At 41.5% G+C, this 27,876-nt stretch overlaps 4 protein-coding genes across 5 annotated transcripts in view; 2 read left to right on the plus strand and 2 right to left on the minus strand.

Moving 5' to 3' along the window:
* Positions 1 to 27,876, plus strand: part of Trim9 (E3 ubiquitin-protein ligase Trim9) — a 78,796-nt gene that overhangs the window by 33,046 nt on the left and 17,874 nt on the right. The gene's annotated exons all lie outside the window — the stretch shown is intronic.
* On the minus strand, positions 406 to 2,029 carry w-cup (world cup). The gene is made up of 2 exons (XM_017170174.3): positions 980 to 2,029; positions 406 to 921 (listed from the first exon to the last, which is right to left on the minus strand). The coding sequence occupies exons 1-2, from the start codon at positions 1,861 to 1,863 to the stop codon at positions 633 to 635; spliced, it is 1,173 nt and encodes a 390-aa protein (XP_017025663.1). The 5' UTR covers positions 1,864 to 2,029; the 3' UTR covers positions 406 to 632.
* Positions 3,695 to 4,274, plus strand: LOC108077045 (uncharacterized). The gene is made up of 2 exons (XM_017170178.3): positions 3,695 to 3,852; positions 3,981 to 4,274. The coding sequence occupies exons 1-2, from the start codon at positions 3,836 to 3,838 to the stop codon at positions 4,180 to 4,182; spliced, it is 219 nt and encodes a 72-aa protein (XP_017025667.1). The 5' UTR covers positions 3,695 to 3,835; the 3' UTR covers positions 4,183 to 4,274.
* LOC108077044 (acylphosphatase-1) lies at positions 5,018 to 5,721 on the minus strand. The gene is made up of 3 exons (XM_017170177.3): positions 5,485 to 5,721; positions 5,311 to 5,420; positions 5,018 to 5,247 (listed from the first exon to the last, which is right to left on the minus strand). Exons 1-3 carry the CDS (start codon positions 5,635 to 5,637, stop codon positions 5,133 to 5,135), a joined length of 378 nt encoding a protein of 125 aa, XP_017025666.1. The 5' UTR covers positions 5,638 to 5,721; the 3' UTR covers positions 5,018 to 5,132.

The raw sequence follows: 27,876 nt of genomic DNA on the forward strand, positions 1-27,876 counted from the left end.
GATTATCCGCCCGGGGGAGAGCGATTTCCATTCACGGCAATGATGACAGTTCTTATTGGAAAATCTGGCCAAGTTTAAAGACTTTCCAACGCGGAAGAAGCTAAGAAAAAGCTAAAAGAAGCTTTAACTAAAGTAGAAATATATATTGGTTATTTCTTTTATATAGTTTAGGTTGTAAACAATTATCTCTATCCCTTTAAAATATCTGTAATTTTATTCTCCGCACCTTAAATTTAAAATCCAACTTAAACAAAGCCCTCAGGATACTTCACTCCTTTTGTTCTTTTCACTGCTCTACATTTTCCCAACTGCTGCGACCCCAAAAAATTCCACTCTCCTTCCCCTCTGTCAGTCCATAAATTACAATACCAAGAGGAAGCTGAATTACAATAGAAAGCCAGGTAGTATTTGGGTCAATTTTTTTTTTATTGTCTTTGCTCTTCGGTGTGAAGCCTTTTCTTTTCGTCATGCAAAACAGAAGTGGCACAAATTAAAGCCGAGTGCTGGAGAATTTATACACTGTTGCCTGTTGCCTCTTCAAGATGCAAAGCAAGAAGTGCACATAATGAACGCAAGGAACCAAGGGCCATCTTTAGGCCTTCCCGGCCGGGATAAGTCCTGGTTGTGGTTCTCTAGCCCAGGGTGTCCAAATCCATAAGGCTCTCACCGGGTGCTGTCACCAGGGACTCCTGGGAGTCGGAGGAGTGTTTGTTATTGATATCTAGATATCGGTTCCTGTGCTTGGAGGTAGTGTAGTCGGAGTAGAGCTGCTGGGCCTCGCTACGGTATTTATCTTTAATGGCTTCTTTGAGCTGCTTGAGAAGCCCCAAGCGGTATGTGAAGTTGTCTCTGAGTATCTGCATCTTCTTCTTGTACAGCTGCTTTGCAGAGCGTACAGGGGAGGACTTTTCATACAGTGTACTTGTGAGAACGGGAATGTTTAATACCTTATTAATTATGGTTTATATAGAAAACTTACTTAAAAGCGGACAGGGAAGAGACCTGATTGACCTCGTCAAGTAAAGTCTTCCAGGTTTTTCTATTCTCCTGTTCCAATAGAATATCCTTGGCTCTGTCTTTCCTAGATGATTCTACGAAATTCTCTGCCGGCGTTATTCCACGTGCTTCTTTAATGAACGGCTTCTTCGCGGCATCCAACTGGGTGTCCTTGGGCTCCATTTTCTTTTCTTGAACTGCTTGTAAAGTATTCAGCTTGGTGTCCACGGACTCCTTCTGTTCTTTAACTGCTTCAAACGTATTCAACTTGGTGTCCTTGGTCTCCTGTTCTTGAACTGCTTGGGACGTCGTTGTCGTCACTTGATCCTCAATAGTTTGATTTTCCTTTAAATTCCTGGTCTCGTCCTGTGCTGCAGTAGATTTCTTGTCTCCGTTCTGCTCCTCAGCCTGCGTTTGACTCTTTAAAGTTGTCTCTGTGGAATTTTCCTTGGGACTAAGTTCTTCAGTTTGGGATTGTATGTGATTTTGCTCTATGTTGGGGGTTTCAACTGGCATTGTTTCATTTAACTCTTGTTCTTGTTTGCTAAGGTTTGAGACAGCTGCCGGCGAGATCTCATTGTTGGCGTCATCATTCTTCAACGTTATAGAACTTTTTCTTGGGTTTTCTTCGAACGAATCGTTATTTTTCTGGGACTTTTTAACCGTTTTATCCAGAAGTTTCTCCACATTCAATTGTGGTTCTGGTTCTCTCTCGGCGCTCGGGATTGCTTGTTCCTCTTTAAAAACCTCTTCCTGGTCTGATGGCTTGGGGGAAAACGATTCCTTGATTTCACCATCTGCACTTGCTGCTTTGATTTTGTCGGCTGGTAAAATATCGTTATCTTCTACAAATTTGGGCTCTTCCATTTTGCAAAACGAAATTTTAATAGAGTTTTGATGTTAACAAAAAATTGACCCGTTTTGATTCACGTTACATTGTGGACTGAGTGACTGACTAACTGACTGACTAAAATGGTTTTTTGGCATTTTGAAGATAAGTTCAAAGGCCAATTTGACCCGTTTGTTTGGAGAGAACTGAAACAAAAGGCCTTCTGTGTGGCAATCTTCAAAGCCAGGCCAACTTTGTTCGCTGCCCCGAAGCGCTTGGGATACGTCTACAAAAGTTTCCTCTCTGCCTGGTGGCCTCTAGGTTTTCATAAAAATAAAGGACCAAGAAAACATAAACATAAACAAAGCCGAAGAAGGCAACAAACAGCATTCTTATCGCGTTCATTTATTATGCAAAGTTTGCCGGCCGCTGAAAATTTTCCAACTGCATGCAAAGGGGTCCTAAAACCCTATGATTCCATGACCGAACAGGAGTTTTGACCTGGGATCAGGGTTAATCAAGGAACACATTCATCAAATTGCCACGCAACACGAGGCCAGGGCATGCAATTCCACAGGAAATACTTTAAAGTTTTCCTTAATTTGTGGGAAACCGTGACGTGTAATTTTGAATACAAGAATTTATATGGTTTTAGATGAATTTTCCTGTTTATATAAAATATAAATAACATGTTTAAAGCTAGAGAAAAGGTAAGGATTTCCTTGCCTGGCCAAATGGCTCTTGGCGTTTCCTTTTTGATAGCTGAAATTGTGGCTGTACAATTTTAATAAGATTTTTCTTTGGGGTAACGGCTGTTTCTATATCTAAACTCGAACCCAACTGCCACACTGGCTGCCTCTATAATGCAACATTTGCGCAGTGAGAACAATTTTTTTTGGGTGGCATAGAAATGGGTTTTGTGTCTAGACAACGCAGGGGCAGAGGATGTTGGTTGCTTCCCCGGCTGATGCGGCAGTTTGGCCCCACGTAGCCGTCTGGAGCCTTTCTCTGTGTGTCTGTGCTCTGAGATTTGGAGTAGAGTCAGCGGGCCTTAGGAACATGGTCTGCATGGCTAATAAGCCATGTGCAGTTCTAGGGCTGCAAAGCCGTTAAATATTCGAACAGCAGCGGGGAATAGTTTCCGATTCCGAAATAATCGCTTGATATATATATTTTCACGAGCTCCGCCACACTAACCGCATTCGAGGTACTGCTCCCCGGATCAATTGGAATCAATGAATGTGCCAATGAACTCGTCAATGAACTCGTTATCAAGCGGCTAATAGAGCTCGGGTTTTCCACGCTTTTCCTCGGTTTCCCAACTGCACGCGAGCACGCGAGTTTGTAGCCACGCCTCCGATGTTGGGCGCTGCCCCCGAAATTATTACAATTATTATTATTTTTCTGGCTCTGGTTATGCATATTCTGGGTCACGCACGATGCGGCAAACTGTCAGCCGGAAACGGAATTGATTATCGGCGCTACTGAATCCGGCTTTTAGCCGATCCCACCCCTTTCCATGTTTCACTTTTTCTCTACCCAGAAATGCTTTCTAAAGGACTCCCCATGCCCTGGTCCCCCCAGTGGTTTTCATTGTATCTGTTTGCGTGCCTTGTTGTCGTTTGGCTCGCTGTGCATTCCGAATTCGGTGGCATTTAATGACTTAATTTGGCGGCTTCTCGTTTAATGGTAACAGTGGAAAATGCACAAGAAAAGTCCATAACAAAGTAGGGAAATTATTATAAAGCGCCTTTTCACAATTGAGTTATATAAATAGATTTCTGATTTGATTTGATTTTTATAATTTCAATGCCGGGTTTCTTAATTCTATTTTAAAATTCATTTGTATAATAAAAATATTCTGCTTTAAAAAAAATATTTCTATGATCTGGGTTGGCCTGACTTTAACCTTAACGTATGGGTTTGTTTTGATTCCCATTTAGTTATCAAAATCTTTCAAAATTATAACGTAAACTCCCGGCTCAACTAATAAAATTCTTTTTCACCGGAATGTCTGACAATAAGGCGTAAGTTTAGGGCAACCACTAAAAACCCTGAGTTGAGCTGTCCTTAGATCTGAAAGATTATACAAGTAGCTTCAACTCTGTATCCATTAATCAGCATTTCTATATCCTATCTGGAACCATTTCTTTAGATCATCATCTAGTGGCCAGCGTCAACCTGGCTTGCAGTTCAGCACCGCCCTTGGTACACCAGAAACGAAGCGCAAGATGCTTCTATATAGACGCTTGCTTAGTCGAGAGTTGTCCAAGGAGGTAAAGGATGCCCAGACAATACTCCGGGCCAGAAATAGGAGGCTTCAGGAGCAGGATATGGGCCGCTTTCCAAGATCTTAAGTGAAACAAGAGGCCACCTTTAGTTGTAGTAGAGTTTACGTTTCCGCGTTCATACAACTTTATTCAATAAATTTGGTAATTTTGGTAAAATATTTTCATACTTTGCCTGCTTTCCCCAAAATTTTTTTTAGTGGCAGTGGTAAATATATGCCTGCTATCTTAATGCTTTTATTAATGGCCAACCTGGGCCATAAAGGGGTGCTGAATTTCGAACGAATGTTTCCATGAGAGCCCATTCCCGGGGACACTATGAAAACAATTTGGTTTAGCCCGCACTTTTTGCGGTTTCAACAGTTTATAATAAAGTGTTTGCCACAGACACACAAAACAATGCAAATAAATAACAGCAGGGCGGAGAGAGCATCCAGCGTAGTCAGCTTGGAGCTGGCAGGATCCATCCCCTGGTGGAAAAGATAAACACAATAAAAAACAAACGGTGGAAAGTGGCGCAGAGGCTTTTAATTGCCATCAGACGCCAACTGTTACCATTTGTGAACTCAGTCAACTTTTATTTATTTATGTAAATTTGTTTTGCCTTTTTCGGAATGCAAAATATTTGTCGCAAAATTGACAGCAACTCCAGCAGCAGCAGCAACAGAGAGTCAAAACTTTGCCCGATCTGATGGCTAAAAAAAAAAACAAAACTGAAATTGTTTTGACAATTGGCGCAGCATCAGTGTGTAAAAATTGCCATGGAAAAATATTAGGAAAGCCATTTACGATGGCTCATGGCCTTACTAATTGGCCAGCCACCGCAGAGATCACGCAGAACCCCAGAGATGGGCCGAAAAAATAAAGACAGTTGGCCAACTTTTGGTCAACACTTAAATGCCAATTGTTTTGGGAGCAGGAACAGAAATATTTATTACGTGACAGGGACTTTGAATTCTCCGAAATAATTCTCGGATTAACACAGTTAGGTTACTAAAATTGTATAGAAAATTTCAACGTTAGCGGCGTATGGAGAACATCTTGAAGTTATGAATGGGCAGAGGTTCATTTTCAGAAAACACAGCTTTCTCAATGGAGGAACGAGGACTGCCCTTGTATTTTAGCCAGGTTTTCCTACAAAAAAAAGAGGGTATTCTTAATATATGCTGTGCTTTATGAGTCTGCTAGGACACTCACATATCATTGACTTGCTCTAGAGGTCCTTCCATCATGCCCTGCACAGTTCCGCGACTAGTATTCATGCACCAGCCAGTAAGGCCCAACTGTTGGGCTTGTTTTTGAGTGTGCTTATATCAGAAGATTCATTTTTTTTTACCTTAAAAAAATGCATAAAAATAATTTAGAGCTTACCTTGCGAAAGTAGACACCCTGCACAACTCCAAAGACCTCAAACTGGCAACTAAAAATTTGTTTCTTTGATTCTGCAGTTTTCTCAATAGTTTTTGGAGCAGATTCCACCTTTTTTGGGGCGGCTGATTTGGATTTATTCATTTTGCTACTCATTGTAAAACCTTAGCTTTCCTTTCTTTAAAATATGAGTTTGCTTTGAATGATTTTTGGAGGCTAACTGAAGGTGAAAGAATATTCCAAGCTATAATCATTTAAATTGTTCCTTTGTCATGCTTAGCCTCCTTAGATTTTATTTCGAAAACATTTAAATTCTTGCAACATTTACCAGTTATTCTTTATACTTTTTCCCCTTAAAATGAGCAACAATTTTTCACGGTAATTTGGCAGCGCGGATTCCTCATCATATTACCTTGTCTGAGGAGCAGAGCGAAGAAGACCTGCACTTCTGCTTTTACCACTTCCGGTTCGTTAAGTTTAACGGCTGGCCAAGGCAAGGACTCTACACTTGCTTCTGAGGAGCGGGAAAAATCGGCAAGGTGGCCAAAGGAAAGCAGATGACGCACAGTTGTGAGGTTTTGAGTGTTCGGTGCCCCGAGTTCGGTGAAAACTTCAATAAAACGTTTGACGCCGGAGGCGAACTGACATTTTCCATTAAGTGCAGACAGCTACCGGGAAAACAGAACACAAAAAAAAAAAAAAATGGAAACAGCAGCCGAAATGCCAGCAGCTCATTTGCCGCAAGGACGGAGTACGGGGGAAACTTTTATATTCCTGAGAGTTTTGTGGTGTAGTCACGTGTTGGCCGTTCCTTTTGTGGACTGTTGATTATGATGATGCCCTCGGTTGCTCCTAATGCGGCCCAGTCACGGCCTGGCAGAGAACTATCCCAGTATCCGAGGAGCCGAGTATCCAGAGATCCGAGTAATTGAAGCTGACCAAGTTCCAAGTCCTTGGCCGCCATCAAAGTGCCATCAACAGGACCTCAAGGAGGATGCCTCCCCTCCCTTTCTTTATCAGTTGCACTAACTTTTGCTACAATAACATTTATTTTGAAAATATTCCAACGCTTTTCTTTCTTCTCCTCCTGTCAGCCACTCTTTGGGGACGTTTCTGAGGAGTAAAGTAATCAGATAATATTTTGTCAGCTTCAGTTGCAGGAGCAGGCGGCGGGGCAGGCGGTGGCGAAACTTTGCAATCGCCACTTAAAGTCCTCCAGCCGAAAGTTGAAATTGAAGAGTGGCACTTAAAACGCCGCCAAGCGCCGAACTTTAGCTCAAATATTGGATTAGCAAATTGACGTTTATGCAATTCGATTTACCCACCGCTCGGGGAAAATTAAATTTGCTGCCAGCTAGCAATTTCACATCCCAAATTCGTTACAAATTGCTGACACAATGGATATTTGCATAAAATTTCCATATGCATTTGTCGTCGAAAGCGAAAGGACACACAATTTGCCAGTACCGTTGCCTGTGATGTAGGCAAAAAGCTGCTGGATTTATGAGCAGTCGCACGGGGACAAGGCATAAATTTAATGGCTGTCCGAGGTGTAAACAACGCTCTCTTAATTTGCATTTGCCGGTTTAGACGGAGTTAATTTATTTGCAAGTCTCCCCTAAAAAAGAGCCCGCACCCCTTGGAGTTCTCAACCAATTTTCATTAAAGCTTATAAATTGTTGTTTATGGCCCTCGCACTCCGTGGACTTCCGAAAAAGCCTCCCAACGGGGATCTGCTCCCTTTGTCTAGGCATGGTCCTTGTGGGCTTTTGACTTCATTTCATATTCATGGACGCGCCGAATTCACCGCAACTCCATCTTTCCTGCAGTGGGTCCTTTGTCCTTGTCTCCTCGTTTTTTGGTGTTTCCGTTAATAAAGTTTGGCAATTATCCTGGCTGCCTGTTGCCGTAAATTGCTGGGATTTGTGGCGGCAAAATGGATCGATCCGGAGATAAAACGAGCAAGTTTTCACTTTCAAGCGGCCAGGAAAGTCTTTTCCAAGTCATTCCCTTAATGTCTATATAAATTCCTGTATAGTTTCCATAGTTCTTTGCTTCCTGTTTACCTTGTCCTTATCCATTTTATCCAATTCCTTGGAGTGAAAAATATATGTGTGTGCAGGAAAAGTGAAAAAGTTGTGACAGAAAACCTGCCTCAATATAATTGCATTACACGTGGCTGTCGCATAGAGGAAAAGGCACAAGAACAAAAATACAGGAAAGAAGTATCAACACTCCGTATATATAGATATATTTATGTATACGTATGTCGTAAGCCGCAAGGACCGCAGGACCGCATTGAGACCACAATCCTCACCTTGGCAGGAGATCCCAACTCAGCTTTCCCGGCAAGACGACGACTTTTCATATTTTCCTCCCAAACCATCAACCATACAGTCGTGAATGGCTCTGCTTGTCAGAGTTTGGGTGGCTTGGGAGTTTTCTTTTTCAGTTATTTTACACTGAACAAAAATTATGGCAATTACATTTTATTTTTTATGAAAAATATCATATATTCTAATATTACTAATATTTTGACAATGGGAATTATAGTGAAATGGTATTAAAAATAATCTAAAAGCCAAGCCAACCTTATTAGATATTGTTTTTAAAATTTATTTTCTAAATTTCCAGGAAGCTTTTATACTTAAATCATTTAATAGGAATAATTTACATTTAATTCAAGTCCCTACAACATTTTTCGCAGTGCATTTCCAACTGGGAAAACGAGCAAAATAGAGAATGAGAGGTGCTCAGCACGGGATCTCCTTGGTGTGCCTGCAAATCCTTTTTCTTAACCCAAGCGTGCACATACTTCAAGTGTGCTTAACCCACACTTAGTCTCTGTCTGAGAAACCTCCTCCACCTCGGTGCCCGTCGCAACACTCCACACTCCACACTCCACACTCCACACACAGCGACCAGTGAAAATCTTCCATGTTTGATGTGGTCTCCGTGCCACAAATCACCCGGGCGGCTGTGTCTGGAATTTATGCGCCTTCTTAGGAAGCTCTGGCAGTGCCTGTGTCATAGTGCGAGTGGGTGTAGTGGCGGTTATGTCTGTGATTTGGCCCACAGCCACGCCCTAATCTGACACTGATGTACACATTCTATTTGGGGGCGTCAGTGGCGGCGGATACGCATTCAAGCGCACCGCTTCGAAATAAGATGAGCCACCGGGGACAACCCACTTGGTTGAGTGGCTCCGAAAACCGAAAACCTTGGACAGCCGTCAAAGAGGCGACAACATCCCAACCGGGCGGGCGAGCCATTAGCTTTTCACATTTTCCCATTCATTTTTCATCTTTCACTGCAACTGTCCTCACTTTCATATTTTTTGGGTTCGGTGTTCGGGCTACGGTGCCCCGGGAGTTGTGTAAATATTTTTACAAAATTATTTTACGCTTGATTGGAACGTGAAACGGAACAGGAAATCACTTATGACATTTTGCCTTTTCCTTGGTTGTATATGGTTCTATTGATTTTTGATTTCGGGTTCAGTAATTTTTGTGGGTGACAAAATGATGTGAAAATGGGAGGAATTGATTTTAAATTGCAAAACTGGCATTTTCTGCTCATTAAAGGTTATGAATTATGGAGGGTTGTCATTGGGTTTCCTCTTGAAAATTTAAGTAACATTTAGGTAACATTTTGAGGAGAGAAACTTATAAATTAAATAGAATTTTATTGATAACTGTTGGTAAATTTCTATTACCATTTGCTACTATGTAATTCTAATGCTCACAAAGTTTACTACTTCAAGTTATACAATTTGCGAATTATCCGCTCTCAGGTGCCGACTTTCGCATCGTTTTCAGGCAGCTTGTTACAAAGTCCTTTTCCCACCATGTTTCACATGGCTGCCGGGATACAATGCAGCGGCAACAGCAGCAGCATCAGCTTCAGGTGCTTGTGTGTGTCCAAGGGAATCTGTATCCTGCTGCTGGAGAGAGGCTCGTACAATAAACTGATTGTAACTGCAATCAGTTAGCAGACAAAGCAACAGAACTCTACTCGAGCTAGCTACAAAGGCGACGACTGTTTGCCAAGTTGTAATAAAGTTTGGTAAACAAGTTGCCTTACTACACACAACAGGCGGAAGGAGCAGCCAGTAAACCGAGTATCCCAATCTGTGAGCTGGCACTGCCTCCATCCAATCCCATTGCCATTACTCGCACTCTCTTCGAACTTATCTTAAATTCTAATGCAATTGCAACGGGCGCTGGGTTGGGTGTTTTTTTTCCAGGTGTGTTCTGCCAAGATTTCATACTAATGCTCTCTCTCTCTGTATCCTTTCTTTACAGGTACGTACCTCGATTCGCCATTTTGTTATTCCCCACAGTGTGTGTGTGTGTGCGAGTAAGTGTAAGTGGCAAACAAATGCATAGTCCTGGCCCCCAACAGGGGTATAGATAATAAAGTGCTCGGCAATCGGTTGCCCAAGCTCGGTGAAAAGCGGAAAATGCTTTAGCTTGCTTTTTGGCGTGCAGAACGTGACGCTTATCAAATGCATCAGATTTCGTAACCAAAGAACATTTTTATGGGGCACGAAAATAAAACATCCCGGCTACTACATATACACCAAGCAATGAGCGTGCTCAAATCCTGTTCATGATGGCTACAAGGATTTTTTGATTGGACATTACACGCGCAGTTGTCATGACATCAAAACAGGAGGGTATAGTGTGTTGGGTTTTGCATTTTAACAAAATTATTAATTCATTGATTAATTTGTATTTAATTTCTGCCAAGTGTAGTAGTTGGTACACTATATATATATAATTTACTAACTAAATTAATAAAATTATTAGAATAATAATCTAAATATCTATATTAAATAATTCCTAATATTTTTGCATTAAAAAATATCTAAATATATTGGCCCTTATAATATTTCCGACTTTTTCTCTTCCCCTAAAATATAGTTTCAATTTGTTAGAGTATCCTATAGTCACCTATGATTTTTCCTAACCTCTCCTGTTACCGCATTTTTTCCTTATTTTCAGTGCAGTTTGTAAGCTTTCATTCCTGCCGGCTGTTGTTTGGCAGTTGTTGTGTAGCTGTTCGCCAGTTTGTTTATTTAATGCTTTTCACTTATCCTGCATGTGCACTCCGGAATGACTAACTGACTGCCTCAAGACTGTTCACTGGTTAGGAACGTGCCCAGGACCGAGCTGCTCCATCAGGAGAGTGAGTGCACTTGGATGCTCATTGCTATTGCCGCATTCATTAGCCAACTTAACGCCTTTAATTAAAAGCCTCAAGACGAAGGGCCCACTCACACTATACAGTTGTAATTACTCTCTGGCCTTTAATTCCATGCCCATATCTGCTAATGCAATTATTTGCGCATAATTATGCGTTTATTGAACAAATGAAATCTGTGTGGGGGATGAGAGATGGGGAAACATAGACAGTTAGTCAATCAGCAGTTCTGCACTGCAAATTCCATTTAATAGGCCCTCTAGGCGGCAGCCTCTGTTTGCCAGCAGGGATCCCCTTTACAATTCCCTCCCTGTATGTCGTTTGGTTTTGGGGCCATTGTAGTCTGCTGGCCACAGTTGAAATTGCATTATTGGTTAAATATTTTTGGCCAGCTGCGGCCTGCGATTCTGTTGCCATGGCCAACTCAGCTAGGGTCGATTGCATTTTAATAGCTCTGAGCTCGGACTATAATAATGTGGTGTAGAATAGTCGGCAAAATGTTTAACAATTGAAATTTAGAAGTGGAAGAAAGAATGCACATTGTGGCTTTTACACAATGAGGTACTAATGGAGATTTCCTTTGCGAAAGTTAGGGAAATTTCAGATATTTACAAATAGGCTTTAATTAGATCAAATTCTTCTGAAATTCGTAGCACATTTCCAAGATTTCTTAAACTCTCCCAGTTTTTTAGCTTTGCTTGTGGAGCATGTTTCCTTTCCTTTCCTAAAGCAACATTTAACGGTCAATCGGAAGTTTATTCCTTGCATCAATCGAATAATTTGCCAGGCAGGGCAGGGGGAGCTGCACTTCGAAACAACACAAACACATTCCTCGGAGACAGATGTGGAAATTGTTTAATGGAGCAGCAGCTTCTTTCCTTCCTCGTTCTTGCCTTGGTATCTTGTATTCATGAAGTGCAAATTGCGACCAAAGGAAAAAAAAATTCTACAAGGAGAGGAGAGACAAGAGGCGGTAGGTGAGTGGTGTGAAACATGCGGAAATAACATGAATTTAAGTGAATTTAGTGAAAGAACACATCGGCAGCAAATCAAGAGGAGCAGGAGGAGACAAGACACAAATAAGACTGCTTGGAGAAGACCTTCATATGGTAGGAAGTCGGACTGAAAAATGCTTTTCCTTACTCAGACTGGAAAATGAGCAATATAAATCTTTTTTGAACTGCAAAACTGAGACTTTGGCATTGGCTTATTTTTGTCTGTAAGTAATTGAACTAGTTGAGGTATTTATAGAGAAAAGAAAAGGGAATTTAAAGGAGTAATTGGGGAGATGTCTTTCCTACAAGAATAAAAAAATAATTTTATGTGATCATTAATTATAATTTAGGATATTTCTTAGTTCCCTAACAAGACGTTTAACACATGAAACTCTAGTCTCTTCATCTCCTAGCCATAAACCCATAAACTGTCCAGCATATTGGCCCTATGCTACTGTCAATATAATATCTGTTCCCATTCAAACATGGGTCGTATATCAAGAAAGTTCTCATTTCCACACATTAAAATAGCTGCTGGCCATAAATTTCCGAGTGGGGACGGAAGAGGAAGTGAGGGGACCCTACAAACAAATGGCAAAAATGTTTTTGGCAAACTGCAATTTACTGCACATATCGCATCAATGCCCTGCCTCCCTTAGATACCCATCCATGGCCTAGTCCCCACGACTATTGTCCATCCGCTTCATCGAAATTTACATATTTTTCCACTCAAAAGGCAATTGAAATGGAAAATTCAGTAAATTTCCATAAAAAATATATATCTGCGTGCTCGTTATTTATTTACTCAAATAAAGCACTGCATCTGCAGAGAATATCAACTCGTGCCCGCTCCCAAATGGGACACCGAAGCTGGGCAGAGCTGGCTAGCTTTTCGCAAATCCATGATTTTGCACTTTGTGCCGCTGCAGATTCAGCATTGGGCAATCATCGAAAACTGATTCATGTGACCCACTAAAAAGCGCACAATAAAAAAAGACAAACATCAAACTATTGCTTATCACTGCAGCAACAAAGGGAGTCAATTGCCGCATATCAGAGTCGAATTTACGAGCGGCGATTATTCATGCAAAGTCTTTTGGACACAACCAGAGGAGTCCAGGGTGTGGGAGACTGGGCGAGGTCCATTGTAAATCCATTCCAAATCGTTGGTTTCCACACACTAATTTGATATGTTCTGTAAGGACTTATCTGACTTTTTGTTGAGGAAAAATATGGATTATCTGTGAGATAAAATATGGAAAAAATCACAAAGATCATTTTTACTCTTTTCTTTTGCTACGTATTTTTATGCATGAAAACTATTAGGTGCTTTTAAATAATAAAATAACTTTTGGCTTTAAAATATGAATTAGAAATAATATTTGGGAATTTTTGTATTGATATGAGTTGAAAAAAAAGCTTGGTGTTTTTTTTCGATATTTCCTTTCTTTATGACCAATTTATTGCTAAAAGAAAATTACACATTTAGGGAATCTTAATTGTTTCTGAAAATATAATTTTAAGAAATACCCTTTAAACTATATTTAAAATATTTTAAAATAATTTTAGCCATTTTTTTTCTACAAATGTTCTATATTATTTTTTACGCCTAAAATTTAGGTTCTTAGGGTATTTAATTTGTGTCTCCATAAATCTAGTGTCCCCGTTTTCCCCATCCCCATTTAAATGGCCAGCTTTTCGGAGGTGTGTCCAGGTCTTGAGTGCAAGTACCTCATCCACATCGTCGTGAGTTCGGGCTGGGTCGCTGGATAGTTGAACGCTTTCTGGGCCTGACTGGCACGCATGACTTGCCAAAGCTGCTGCTCCGGCATCGTCAGCTGCAGTTAATGCATCCGATTCTGAATCCGCATCCGTAGCAACAGCAGCAGCAGTAGTTTGGCACCCACTCTCGACAGGGCCTGGGAACATAACCGATATGTGTCGATACTCTCGTAGGAAATGTCATTAAAATTGCTCTTCATAAATCACACAGAAGGCAAGCACTCCTTCCGAACGGAGCAGATCGGCAGAAGTAACATGTTGCCATCGGAGACGACAGACGACAGACATCAGAGGAGGCAGCAGCCCGAGCATAACCTCATTTAACGGTCCATGAACTGCCAAGGAGAGGGAGGAGGACCACAGCAGACATCGACTATTTCCAGATTTTGAGGTTTTTCTTATGTCTGCCAGTGCAGTGCCGTTCGATTGTGGCCCAGGCACAAAGTGCGTTATGATTTTTTGAAGGGTCTGCCTGCCACTAGGTAGCAGCTGGTTAAACTGCAGGCCAAGTCAAGAGGCCTCAGCCAAAGAGACTTCCATGTGGCACAAGGCAAGAAATTTGAGTGCTGCGCTAAGCCAAGTTTGTTCAGCCAGATCAAACTACTTGTGAATTATCAAAGAAGCCAAAAGGATAAGAGCTAAAATATATAAAAATAAAACAAGCATTAACTACCAGCCTTTAATCTAGGTTCCTTAAAGGTGCAATCCCCCTTAAAAACAATCTCACTTTACAATCAACTTGAATTAAAACCGCATACTGGGGGGACACTCTGAGCAATAAATAACAATTCGATGTTCTTATCACCTAATTCGAGTTCAACCCAGAACCAAGGCCATAAATCAAGTGGAAAGCAAACGCCCTCCTCCTTCTTAGACCAAAAATATCCCTTAAAGTTGGTATTGTTTTTCAGGAGAGTGTGAAATCTACGCGTTGGCTGCGTGAATAATTAAAATGAATTGCCTGGAGTCCAAACTCTGCCCCAGAAGAGTACTTTATAGCTTTTTAAAGCTATCATCTCTACCCACATGAGCTGAAGAAAAGTTTAGGTTTTTCCAATATTTTGATAGCCTTCGAGTCAAAGCAATAAATAAATTAACACCAACACAGCATTGATGTTGCCCATCTCCCCTCTTGAAATAATAGAAAATAAATGGTGGCGGGGAGACCGCATTTAATAAGCTTGATGATCTCTGGATTGTAGCCCCAATATTCGATCTATTTGTTAACCCCATGAAAAGCCAAATTTGTTTGGTGATTGATTTTCGTTTTGTCCGCTTCTGTGTTTCCTTCACTCCGTTCATCTTCGGACTCCCATTAATCAATGGCCGCACTTTGTCTCGCTTTGCATACTGCAATTTGTTCCGCTTCTGGTTCGGAAAAAGGGACGGAGAGGGGGCGTAGTGCGTCGTTTTTTGGCTGCCACTGTTTGGGATTTATGACCCTTCAAAATGCAATTAAATTTAATTGAAGCGCAAACGAAAAAAAAAATCCATTCCACGCAATGGCTCGTCTTTTTCACACTTGCCCACTATTTTTGCAGTTTGCAGATCGCGCATACGCCCCGCTGACCATTTAATTAATGGGTTAAATGTGTTTTTGCCCGCTAGCAAACAAACAAAAAAACTCAAAATAAAATACAATTAAGAGCAAGCAATAATAAACCAAACTCTCGGCTTCAATTGTATATATTTTTCAAGTGGCATTACCAAGTTTTTGTTTATGTCTGTTTTTGCACAAAGTTTTGCTGCCTTTTGCCTGCTGCTGCTTATCATTTATTCATTTGCTGCCAGGCCATGATTTATCGGCTGTTTGTCCCAAGCCTGCACCTGCTTGGGGCACATTTAAGTGCAATTACCTTTTATTTGCATTTTGAGGTGCGAAAATTTGCATTTAATTATTTATTGTTGCTGCATTCGCAATTGTTATCATCTGTTGTTTGGTTTATCCTTTTTGCGGTCGGTTGTGTGGTTGTTACGGTTGGTCCTGTGTGGTTTTTCCAGCAGGAGAAGGAGAACTATGAAAAGTTTTCTGCCTTTTAAGTCAGATTTAAAAGGGTTACAAGTGAATGATTCTGGAACTACGGTACTCTTTAAAATGTGATTTAAAGAGTTGAAAAATATAGTAGAAATATCCTTTGGGTAATCATGACCTCTATTTTCATATATCTCTCTTGATTTGGTAAAAAAAAACTATCAACCATTTTCATTCCTACTTCAATAAAAAGAAAACTCCCCTCTATATGAGTTTCGATATCCCATTAGCCCAACCAAAAACCGCAAATGCTGAAAAGTTCTATTCATATTTGCGTTATTCTCACTCAGCAAGCCGAAAAGCTGAAGCGGGCACTCCGAGTTCACTTCATCATTTCAGCATTCCATCGAGCCAGTCAAGCGGTGCAGGAGCATTGAAGTCTTGTGTCAATATTGACGCACGAAATCCTTTTAATTTTTCGCAAAAATATTCACATTTTTGGTCCTCGAAAAGGGGGTTGCAGGGACTGACCCAAAAGCGTTCTTGTTTAATTGAAAGCTCTTGGCAAATATTGGGGTGCCAGGGAAGGGAGTAGTACAGCCAGGATAGTACTCGTCCTAAGCCTGTGAACTGATTAAGTTTTGATTGCAATTCGCAATTCGATTTTCAAAGAAGCAAAACTTTGCCGCCGGGCGGTTGAGGCGGCGGCTGCCTCTTTTTAATAATGCCGAAGGTCATTAATATTTCAATAATGCTGTCTGGCGTCTGCTCTGCAAATGGCAGTTTGAGTTTATTAAAGCATAACGCAGGACGCCTTGGCTTTGTGTTGCCTGCTCCTCTTTCTGGTGCTAGTCCCAGTCCTCGTCCTCGTCCTCGTCCTGTTTCGCCTGCATAATTGACTTTGTCGCTTTTTCCTTTCGCTATTATTTCTCATCAGGCTGTCTGCCCCGCCTGCCTGGCCCGTGTATTTATTTTAGTTGGTTTTTATGAAAAAAAAAAAAGTCAGCAAGTGTCCTTCCCCGCCTTGATCCTGGTGGGTCCTAGTAGTCAGACATGATTTATTATGCTGCTGCTTTGTCCGCTTTTCCATTTTCCCATTTTCTATTAGCCCCGCTTGCTGGTCCTGTGGCCGCTTAACTTGTCCTTTTCAATTTTGCAGCTTTCTAACCCGCCTGAACTATATTTCTCTTCATATTTTCCTTGCGTCTGCTCACTTTGTCGCCTCATAAACATTTTTTCTCGCATATTATGCATTTGCTTAGCCCGTTTTTTCTTGATATATATTGTAAACATTATTCTAGCTTCCTTTTTCCGCATCCGCTGCGGGTGCCAGGTTTTTCTTTTCATTTGCAATTTATTGCTTATATTGACAAAGCATAAATAATTCAAATGCAATTCAATCCTTTGCGATTCATGAATAATTCTAATTGGTGGCTGATGGATTTCCATTGTTATTGGCTCTAAAACCGGAATTGGCTTAAGTTTTTCTAAATAGAGAAAATATAGTGACTCACTTGCACTTAACAAATTCTACATAAATCCTTAACTAAGTCTATCTTAGTTCCTATTTTCTTTTATTTATTCCCAGATTGTGTCAAGAGTTTTACTGGTTAATCAACTTCACATTATACAAATGTGTTGCCAAGTCTTTTACTTTTACGTTTCACCTTTCATTGACACCTGTCAAGCCCTCAGCTTCTAGGGAGCATTATCAAAATCCCTCGAAAGTCTGCGCCGCGTAAATCTCTCACTAAATCGCATTTATCCAGCTGCCTTAAAAAAAGCACAACAAATTGTCAAGGCCTTCTTGGGATCCCTTCTTCTCTACTCCTCCAAAAGACAGACATTCGTTTGTGTAATAAATTTTCCACAACATTATTTACAAAAAACTTAAGCGACGTGATGCGATTTTTTAATATCAATATTTGTGATTGGAGTTGGAGTTGCGAAGGCCAGAACAGGCAGCAGCAAGAGTATCAAATAAGCACAAAATAAATGTCGGAGAGAAGGCCAATTCAGTGGCTATAGTAGGAGGAGGCTCGTTAGGGGGCGTGTCCCTATAGAAAGGGAGAGAAAAAATAAAGAAAAATACCTCCAATAGCATTGACTTTGACTTTGACGACGCAGCCGCCTAAATGAATCAACAAGAAAGAAAAGTGGCGGCGGCAGCAACTCACATGTGGCGCTTGTCTCGATTTTCCTTTGCCTCCATTCCATTCCTTCCCTTTTGTCGTCGGCTGTCAAAGGAAAAGTGTCGCGAGTTTTCCAAAGTCGCTTTTATTTTTTTTCCTGCACGTCTCCTCCATCGATTCACTCGTTCATTCATTCATTCGGCTTTTGCGTGAGCCGCTTCAGTTCCGCTTTTGGCTTTTCGTTTATGGTCCCCGGGTTTTATTTCATTTCCAGACATCGAACCCAAACAGTTATCCCAAACGCCCCTTGCTCCCCTTCCCCCATCCCGTCTAGAACTTTTGGGTCATTTATCAAATTTTCAAAGTCACATTTGGTATTGTCACGCTCGCCTTTTCTGCTCCCCTCGAAATCGAAAAGGCTTTTCAGTGGTTCAGTGGAAAGTTCGGGGAGGTGTGGCGCCCTGCGTGCTGGCTTCGATAAAAGTGAGACGTAATGCATAAGGAAAGAAATTGGTTCGACGACGGAAGGACCTCGGCAGAGGGTCACATAATGAGTTTCCATTTTATTTTCTTCGTTTCCGGTTTTGATTAGGGTAAGGAAAATATGGAGGAGCATTGCCAGGGAGCATATATTCAGGGGGTAATAACGCGTCATGCGAAGAAAGTCCAGCTAATAGATTAGCGAGTTCCTTGGGTGACTTATCTAGGGAATATATATATTTTTAAGATGAATAATACCTTTAAACCTGGCCTTTTGTCTATAGTTAACCTTAGCCTGGGCTCAAAGACCAAATATTCCCTGGAGAAGTCCACATATAATCTCCCCAAGTCAGTGGCCTTTGTCAACCTTCTACAAGCAGTCTTTTCCGGGAAATTCACAGCCTGAAACCTGCTCCTGCATAAATTGCTAACTCCTCTCCTGGTGCTGGCCGTAGGGAGTATTAATTCCCACCTCCTGCCGACCTGGCTTTGTTGGCGCTACGAAATGAGTAATGGACCAACTTTATCACCTGCGCGAATGGCAGACATTAACATAAAATGCTACAGAAAAGAATTAAGCCGCATAAGAACAAAAGCAGCGGGAGCAATAATTTTTAATTTATTGCGGAATTTTCATAAAAATGACACAGAGAAACCGAGCGAGGAGCCAGATGATGACTGGCGGAGCCCCAAAACAAATTATGAACGCGTGCCTCCGTCTCCTCTTTTGGTGGCGTTTTTATGAGCTTCCTTGGCTCACTTTTTGTGTATGGTTTATTTTCCTCCCCTGCACTGCTATACGCATAAATGACACTCGTTAATTACCTGCAGGAGACGGAGAGTTTCCAGGACGGCAAAGGATCTCCTGCTAGGCGACGGATGGACATAATATTGTAATTAGTTGACAAGTCACGTAATTGCGGCTGTTGCTAATTTTTTACGGACCATAGACGATTTTTCTCAGAATGTTATGATTGTTTTTTGGTTTTATGAGTCCGTAGTGAGGTAAAAAAGATGAAAAAATATATTTATTAGCAACTACTAAGGTCGAAAAATATATTAATAAGCCACTAGAAGTCAAATATATTGAAACAAATATTTAGCAAACCAAAAATGGAAAGAAAAGCCTAAAAAAATCTATAAATACCAATTAAAGTTTTACCTAAAAATAAACTTTACTTTCTAGCTGTCAAAATACTTTAAAAAATTAAGGCAAATCACCTAAATACAGTGACTCTCTCCGTTCTCCTTCATTGAGCCACTTAAGATGCCAGTCACATAGCAAAAAAAAAAAAAAGAAGCGCCACCCTGAGAAAAAAATTAATTTCTCCTCTTTCAGGACCCCAAATGTCATCGGCAGAGAGACCCCATCCTAATCAATATAATTACACTGGCTATTCGAAAATGTCGCACACGTAATGCGGCGGCTGAGGCAAGAGGGAAAATGGCCAGGACTAAGTGAGAGCACGTAGCAAAGGAAATAATACACATACGCACTGTGGGCCGCGCCGAAAATTGTAGGCAAACATTTGGCCAGAGTGGAGGACAGAAAGTCGGAAGCTAGGCCAAAGGAGACAGAGAACCAAGTAATTGACAAACATGCCACATGCTACTAAACACAAATTAGAGCAGCCCCGGGCCAGTGGCAGGGAGGACATGGCAATCAATTGATTTTCCAGCGGAGTAGGGATCACTCTCCTCCCTTTGGCAATGGACCTGCTATGGAGTCAAAATGTCAATTAGGCACCCGGAAAGCTCCATTTACATTTTTTGTCAATTTTTCACTGGAGCGGAGGAGGTACCGAACACAAATGAATTTTATGCAAATTGTAATTCCGCTCCTTCCGCTTTGCTCCCTCTCTGGAGTGCAATTTTATTTAAATGTGCTTAAATATTATTATTCGGCCAAATGGATGCCATTTTGTTGGTCCATAAAGACATTACGCGCCATAAAATAATTTCTTGTGTGCGTCGGCGTTGTGCCTGGTCACTTGGCAGGCTCCGTTTCCATATACATATATACCATATACTCTATGTAGAGGTTTCTCCGCATTTATCAGTCTGGCCCTGTAGTTTTTATTATCAAGCTGAGGGCCTGAGACTGTTACTGCGACTGAGAGCGGCTCGTTTGTCAAGGGCGCATTAAAAGGATCCTATGCGGGGGTAATCGTCCTGCCATGTGGCGTCCAACGTCGCCCCGAAAGTTGCCAAATTGCAGGCCGTTGTTGTTGCATATCCGGGCTGCCTGACAAACGTGTTTGTCCAGCCAACAAAAGCAGAAGCAGAAACAGAAACAGGAGCAGGAGCTGTAGCGGGATCAGAAACAGTCACACGAAGGGGGATTCCCACATACATATATCGAATCAGTCGCGCCATATTTGTTGGGCTTGAGCAGGAGGGGTCATGGGTCAGGGGCTGGGGCGTCTGGCAGACTGCAACTAATATCCGTTTCCGTTGTAGACAAAATGTGTTGCCATTTGTAATGCCAAAGTGTTTCGGCGGGGCAGCAGGAAGCAGGACCAAGTTTTTGAATGCCAAAAGCAACAAGCACCAACAATTTGTTTGTGGTACCAAAAGGGGAATTTACTGTTGACTAATTTGTTTAAATCGAAAAAAGGATATATGAAAGGGAAGTAAATAAAAATAAATAAATTCTAGAACTATATATAACTTAATGTATTTCCAATGGTAATTCCTACACCTCAAAAAGTTCCCTTATATATTTTATGCCCCACTTAATGACCCATTTATTGCAATTGGATATGACTTTAGCAAATAGTTCATATTTCCCCTGCAACAGTATTTGCTCATTTGGGCAGCAGCTGTTGCCAAAGACATTTTCTAAGAGCGGGGGATAGACGAAAAATCTGCCCGAGACAGAGACAAATGGAGTTATCGAAACCTCATTATAATGGCACAATAGCGAATGCTGCAAACCATTATGCTCTCGACTTTTCCAAACGGAGTTGGAGTTGCGGAGGGGAAAACAAAAAACAAATCGAGCCAAAAGGAAATCCAAAGTGAAGGAGAATAGGATGAGGCAATGCAATACATCAAATGTCAAAATGCACTCGAAAATCAACAGCCAGAGATCGGGGCATTAATCACACTGTACAATTGACCAGCCGGGAGAGCGGGCAGAGGCAAAGAAAAGCGGGAAAAGCTCTTGTAAGCTGAGCGAAAGAACTTTAAAGAAGATGCGCTGCCGCCATTCATTCCGAACATGGGATTCCCGGCACTTTGCACAACAATTTTTCAAAATTAGCCAAAGCATCTCGCCAACAGACAAGATGTTACCGTCCGCGGGGGGCGATGTCGGGCTGAAAAGTGGAAAATGGGAAATGGAAAAATGAGCAGGGGCAGCCAGGAAGATAGAGCCGCCAATCGAGCACGTCGAAAACTAATTTCTCTTGATTACGCGACGTCTTGCGAGCGAGTGAAGGCGGCGCATCCAAATTGGCTTTGCCACCTCTTCTGTTCGGCGTCTTGTTTTTCCCTTTTTAAAAATATTCCTACACTGCAAAAAAGATTTTTTTAAATTATTAATTATTTATCCAAGTCTGGGTATATGATAAATAATACAATATTAAGTTTAAAATTTCTTGTAGACATTATAGTAAATAAGGCTATGATAAATATTAAATATAAAACTTTATTTTAAACAGTTCTAGCATATATAATTTAATATTAAATATTTTTCCTACAGTTTTTATAATAATAATTACTGAGATTTAGAAATAAGTTACTAAGATCTTAAAAGAAAAATCTCCATATATCTAAAAACTGATTTATTTATAACTCATAAATTTACTAATGCCAAAGTTTTAAAACCAAATTTCTTCAAGTGCATTGTTGGCTCCGCTAAATATATATCTGTATATATATCTATATGGTGTCACTGGTGGCCAAAGTGGCGGCGGCAGACACGCGTCTCTCACTTAGCGACTGTCGCCGCACTTTAAATGAATTACGGAGCTCGCTCGCTGGGCTGCGAAATATGAAAAATCATCCAGAGTCGCCCTCCCGCCATTCCTCAGATAGATCCTCAAGTGGCTGTCAAAATAATTAAATGGGATGCCCCCAAGACAAAATGCAGCCAGCGCGGGATGCGGATGCTGCTGCTGCGCATCTCATCTAATCAAAGTCTTTGACTTGACTAATGTTGCATTTAGGTTTCGGGATTGCGGGATGGGTGCTTCGGAGAAGTGCGGAAGTGCCAGTTAAAGGGGCGTAAAAAACAAGGGGGAGAGATGTAACAATTTTTTACGACTTTGCCTTGATTAATGGAAGGTTACGTGATTTCTGGCATAGTTTGGCGATTAACTGCGGCTCTGGGATGCGGGAACCCTCCCACTCTGTATGGTTTAATGAACTTTCGACGGCCCCTTAATGTGGGCGGACCAGTGCTTTTAATAATAGTTATGCAGATGATGTGACAAAGTTGAACAGGGAGGGACTTAATTGAAAATTCCATGCGCTCATTGTAGGGAAAATGCCGTGATTTCAGAGCTCGACAGCGCTTAATGATTTAATGAAAAGTTTCGAGAGCGCAGAGGGATAACTCTGGGTTTGAGGGATTTTCTTTTTGAAATGTTACTTTGATGGAAATGAATAAGTCATGAGGAAGGAATTTCGAAGCCAAAAGGAATTTATTTAAATTTGAGCTTGATGAAGAATTTTTAATATTTAAATTTTGTGGAATATATTTTTTATATCCTTGAAATATTTTAAAGCTTTGCTATCAGTCCTATCAATTTCTAGTCTTACTTATCTCCAATTATCCCTTTTTGAAGCCCAAACTAAACTCCAAACTTTCTCTCTTTTTGCAGGTATGTTTTACAACTCCGGAATGGACTTTAACCTGGCCTAACTGTCTGGCCTCTTGGGGTTGCCTGGCTTTTTCCACCTGCAACACAACACAACACCCACCTGCAATGCCAATATTTACACACACTCAGGCCACAATGGCAACACACCACCGAGATAGACAAACAGAACGAGACGAGACGAGACCAGTTCGGGCCGTGATGTGACAGAGCTCGACCTGCGACCTCCGACCTTCCACCTATGGGACACTTCCCACCCCCCACCTCTGCTGGCCATCTGTTAAGCTGTGCGTTAAATTGCTAAAAGCCTTTCCAGGGCTTAAACTAAAAGCTTGCCGGATGAGTCCGGATTCGGGGAATCCCCCCTCTGTGTTCTGTATATTTTTTTGGCTCTGCTGCTCGCTGTGGCTATTAATCAACTAAACGTTGCAACTATTTGAAAATGGTCAACACCGTCTGGTCAACGTGGAATGTAATCAAAAATTTTTAGGACGTGGCCAGGCTCGTTTAAGCCCTAAAAGAGAAACGGCAACGAAACAACAGAATGTCAACTGAAACGAATTTTCAACTGAATTTTTCATGCTGCCTGCCAAAAAGACTTACAAAAAATTATAGACCAGCGCACATGTGTTCATCAATCAAAGCTATAGCCCTTCTTTTTTCGGGAATATGCAAATATTGTAGAATAGTTTTTTTTCTTTTGTGGAAGCTCCAGAGATACGATGGTTTTTTTAAACGGAAATATAACAAGTTCGTATGCCAAATCACTGGAGAGATTTGATAGCGATTTGTTTTCATAGTTTGCTGATTGAGCGACGCGACTCTGAGGCAACTGTGCGAAAAAACCAACTGAGATTTGAAATGTCCGCCGTTGCTGCTGCACAAAGGACGCTTGTTAAGCCCCCGCCACTTCCTGGGCTTTGCTCCATCGCGCTTTTGTGTCATTGTCACCGCACTCTAATTGCGCTAACCATCTGCACACACACACCTCAGTTCCCCCCTGCCCCCTTACTCCCTGCCAAAAGTGTTGAAAAGCACTTGAGCAGCGGAATAGTTCGCTCTTTTTTTCCCAGTGGACAAAAGGCGAACAATGCCCTGGTAATTGTATGCGGTTAGTGTGTGTTAGTTTCCATTGTATTTCCCCTCCTTTTGTTCTTGCCTCTTGTCTCCTGGGCTGCCCCCTTTCTCTCAGTGTGCTCGCTGTAGGTTTATGTGTGAAGTTTATCGGCTATTAAATCACTTTAATGGCTCTCCATGTTCGAAGTAACACGAGTTAGGGCAGCATTCTTAATGGGTTTTTATAGGGATCGAAATGATGAAGTGTCAATGCGATTGAAGACGATACTAGGGTATACTTGAGGTTAGTATAGGTTCCCAACTAAAAATGTTAATTAAAGTATCAGAGAGAGTTTCACTAAGAAAACCTATATTTATAGCTTTTATTTAACTTGCTTTTCAATGCCAACCGTGAACATTTCTTCCTTTTTCTGGTGTGCTATACAAAAATTTTGATTACAAGTAAATCTGTAAAATTAAAAGTAATCTTTAAGCTGGCAAAAACAATATAAACAAAGAAGAGCAACTCCAGGCAAAGCTTAATCCCATCCAATCTCGGTCGTATGAAAACCATATGCTTCCCCTGCTCCAGCCACTTCTTTGCACCTTTTGCTCTTATCCCAAAGTTTCCTTCTGTTTTTTGTTGCCTCCATCCTTACCATAATCCCCTACAAATGTGCCTTATCTCTGCGTTCTGGATGTGCCACAACCCGAATATATAAGCCAGGGTACTCTTCTCATCAGGAGAACACTAGACAACAAGGGAAAAACGCAAGCCATAAATGAAGAATTATGAAAAACACACATAATTCATAATTCGTTTTTAATAACGGAATCACTTGAGCACACGTGCGTGAAGCTTGTCGGGGAAAACAGTTGAAAAACCTAAGGGAAAGGTGGCAGGGAAATCCTGGGTACAGTTGCGGTGGCAACTTTAATCCTTTGTCTTGTTACGAAGAGGTTTCCCCGCTTTCTTGGCCACGGCTAGACACATTTGTCATCTTATTCGCAGTTGCCACCTCAGCAGACGGCGTCAGTTGTTGTGTTTTTGAGATTGCAAAGAGATTTTCTTTTTTTCCATATTTTGCATATGTTTTTGCCGATTCCATCGGCGTCAGTTGGTGTTTATGGCGTCGGAGGGAAATTGTTTATGGATCGCAGACTAACCTCAGCAGCATAAACTTTGTTTACGCCGAGAACACCCAGGAAGATGATGCAGTTCCTCCAGGGTGATTAATCCAGCAGGAAGTGTGCTATAAGTCCGAGTTATAGTCAACCCCCTGATACACATAATCTGTCTTTAATCTTTCAATATCGTTAACTGCACAATAGTTCAGACCCCTCGTCTGGCAATTGGGCACTTTATGGATCACTCAATGGGTATACTTCGGGAAGCAGTACATATAGTAATCAATTTGGTAAACATCTGTCGATGTCGCTGCCTCAGCACGCGTCTCTGCCGCTGCACATTATCCCGCTTTGAAATGCACACGTCGCCGATTCCCAGATGTGGCCCGCGATTTCGGGTTCCCATTTCCCTTCCAGTTCCCAGTCTCCTGCCCCTGGCCTGCTTCTGTTGCCAGAGGAGGGTTGATGACACAACGTACGCCGCACATTTTTCAAAAAATACTTCTCCATCTCCTCTGGCCATACATCCCATTCGAAGATTTCTCAGTTTCCTCGGCGTGTCCCATTAACACTTCGCCTAACTACGTAGTAGTTTCCTCCTGTTGCGGCATCCCGAGGGTGGTTTTGGAACTACCAGAAAATACCTTTGGGTTAGAGCACTTCGATTCTAGGTAAACATATTTAAAGACCCCTCCCTCTCTCTCTCCGTTTCTTGTTATGAAAAGTTTAATGAGGCTCGACATGTGTGCGAGCGCAATAAGTCCCTGCCAGCCAGGAATTTTCAATTAGTTGAATTTATGGCATAGTGCCGTGAAATTATTCCCTTCGAACGGGGAATATGACTTTGGATATTTTCAAATATTTCCCTCAATTTTATTTTGGTATTTCACGTTAATTAGAAGGAATTGCTTCTGGTGTGGCCAGGGCGGTGTGACGACGGGGTAAGCAGCAATTTGTTTAAATGTCAGGGTCTGTGAATGAACTTATCGTTATCTCGGAAAGGAACATATTTTAGTTGCTGATTATTTATTCTCCAAGAAAAGTAAATAGAAATTCTAATACCATTTAAAATATCATCCTAATAATCTACATCAAATAATACAAATAAAGAGGTTCTAAAATGATGTATACCTAATTCCAGAAGCATTTCTATTCATTTCACCATTCAAACTCTGCTTCCTTTCGTATCATGATTACATCTTATTCCTAGGTTTCAATTACCATTCCCCAGACCCGATATCGGCTTACACACTTCGATTCCATTTGGCTTGGCCATAAATCTATGAAACACGCGCCTTCTCCAACCGAATCGCCTTTGCCTGATCTGTCCCAGAGATCGAACCCAAATACGGAGTGTACTGGGGTCACGTGGCGCACGAAATACATAAAATGCAACGATGAGGCATGAAAAATTGCAACATCCCGGGCAGCAGCAGCAGCAGGGGTTCGGGTCAGTGGGAAAGGAAACCCTTCTCCATGGATGACTTCTCTGGATCAGCAGCTGCCTGATTCCCGACGGAACCAAGTTTTAATTAAAACTCTGCAAAAATCATAAATGATCCCTGCGTTTAACTGCTGGCGAACGGCAGACTGTCAGTTGTGGCTGTCAAAACTGTTTGTCAGTAGTCATTCCCGGGCACCTCCGATGAATGTATATATGAGGATATATATATCAACCGAATAATTGCCCTGGCCTAATGAATAATGTGCATTCTGACACTTTGGCAGAATTTTCAATTAATTGAGGCCCGAGGCCCGAGCGATGCTGTTTGTCATACGTCACTCAAATGGCTTTGGCCCAGATAACTTGGAGCTGCAACGTCTTCATTCATCGCTGATTTATGGCCTATTAAATTGCAGTTGGCCCTGCAGGCAATGCTTGGCCATTTGTCAGCTCGAGTTACCGAATTCCCACGGACCGAACGTGGCCAATTCAGTGTCACGTGAAGAAGGCCTTTAAAAATTCAGGCAAACTCTTGCCACATTTCCTGCGGGTGCTAAAAACATAAGCCAAAAACCACAACATTGTGTTGGCCAGACCGAAGTCGATGTTGCTGCTGATGTTGATGTTGCTGTTGCCCACGCAGCCGCAATGGAAACATAAGGCCAGGTCTTGCCTTTCTCCGTCTGGTTCTCTATTTGCTTTGTCCCTTTTTCCCCAACTCCGGGATACCCTGTATTTATGCTCGCTGCCATTGCATAAAGTCATTTGCATTTCACGTTAATTTTACATGCAAATAAATGTCGTATTTAAATGCAATTAAAATTGTTTACTCGGCTGCATTCCGCCCAGCGATCCGCATCGCAGGAAGTGTACGTGAATGTGGGGAAAGTGGCATGCCTATACATGAAGCAGGAGCTGCTCCTCCTGGGACTTTCCACATCCTTTACCCCATTAAAATGGAGCACGCGCTGCTCTTAAAATGGGTTGCTTCTTAATTTATGAAGCCGCATAATCTACAGACAGTTGGTGTGCCAGGTTCAGTTTATTTCATCAGTTATTAAGATCGGGTTGTCTAGGTTTATTTCTAGTGGCTTGCATCTCACATTTTATATATTTTTAAATATTTTTCGTAAAAATTAATGCTATTCAAATTGGTTTAAAAATATTAAACTTATAGTTTCATATCTCATTAATGATTTATTATAATTACAAGCCCCTTTTCCACCTGACTCCTCTCGTATTACCAATTCTATAGCGCTTTCATTGCTGACTCATTTCACAAATTTATTCGCATTAGCAACATACATATGTGTGTGAGTCAGGTACCCGAATCGCCAGCGGTGTTCAGATTTCACCTCTTGATGATAAACTCTCT

This window comes from Drosophila kikkawai, chromosome 2L (genome assembly GCF_030179895.1).
Source record: "Drosophila kikkawai strain 14028-0561.14 chromosome 2L, DkikHiC1v2, whole genome shotgun sequence".
Classification (NCBI taxonomy): Eukaryota; Metazoa; Arthropoda; class Insecta; order Diptera; family Drosophilidae; genus Drosophila; species Drosophila kikkawai.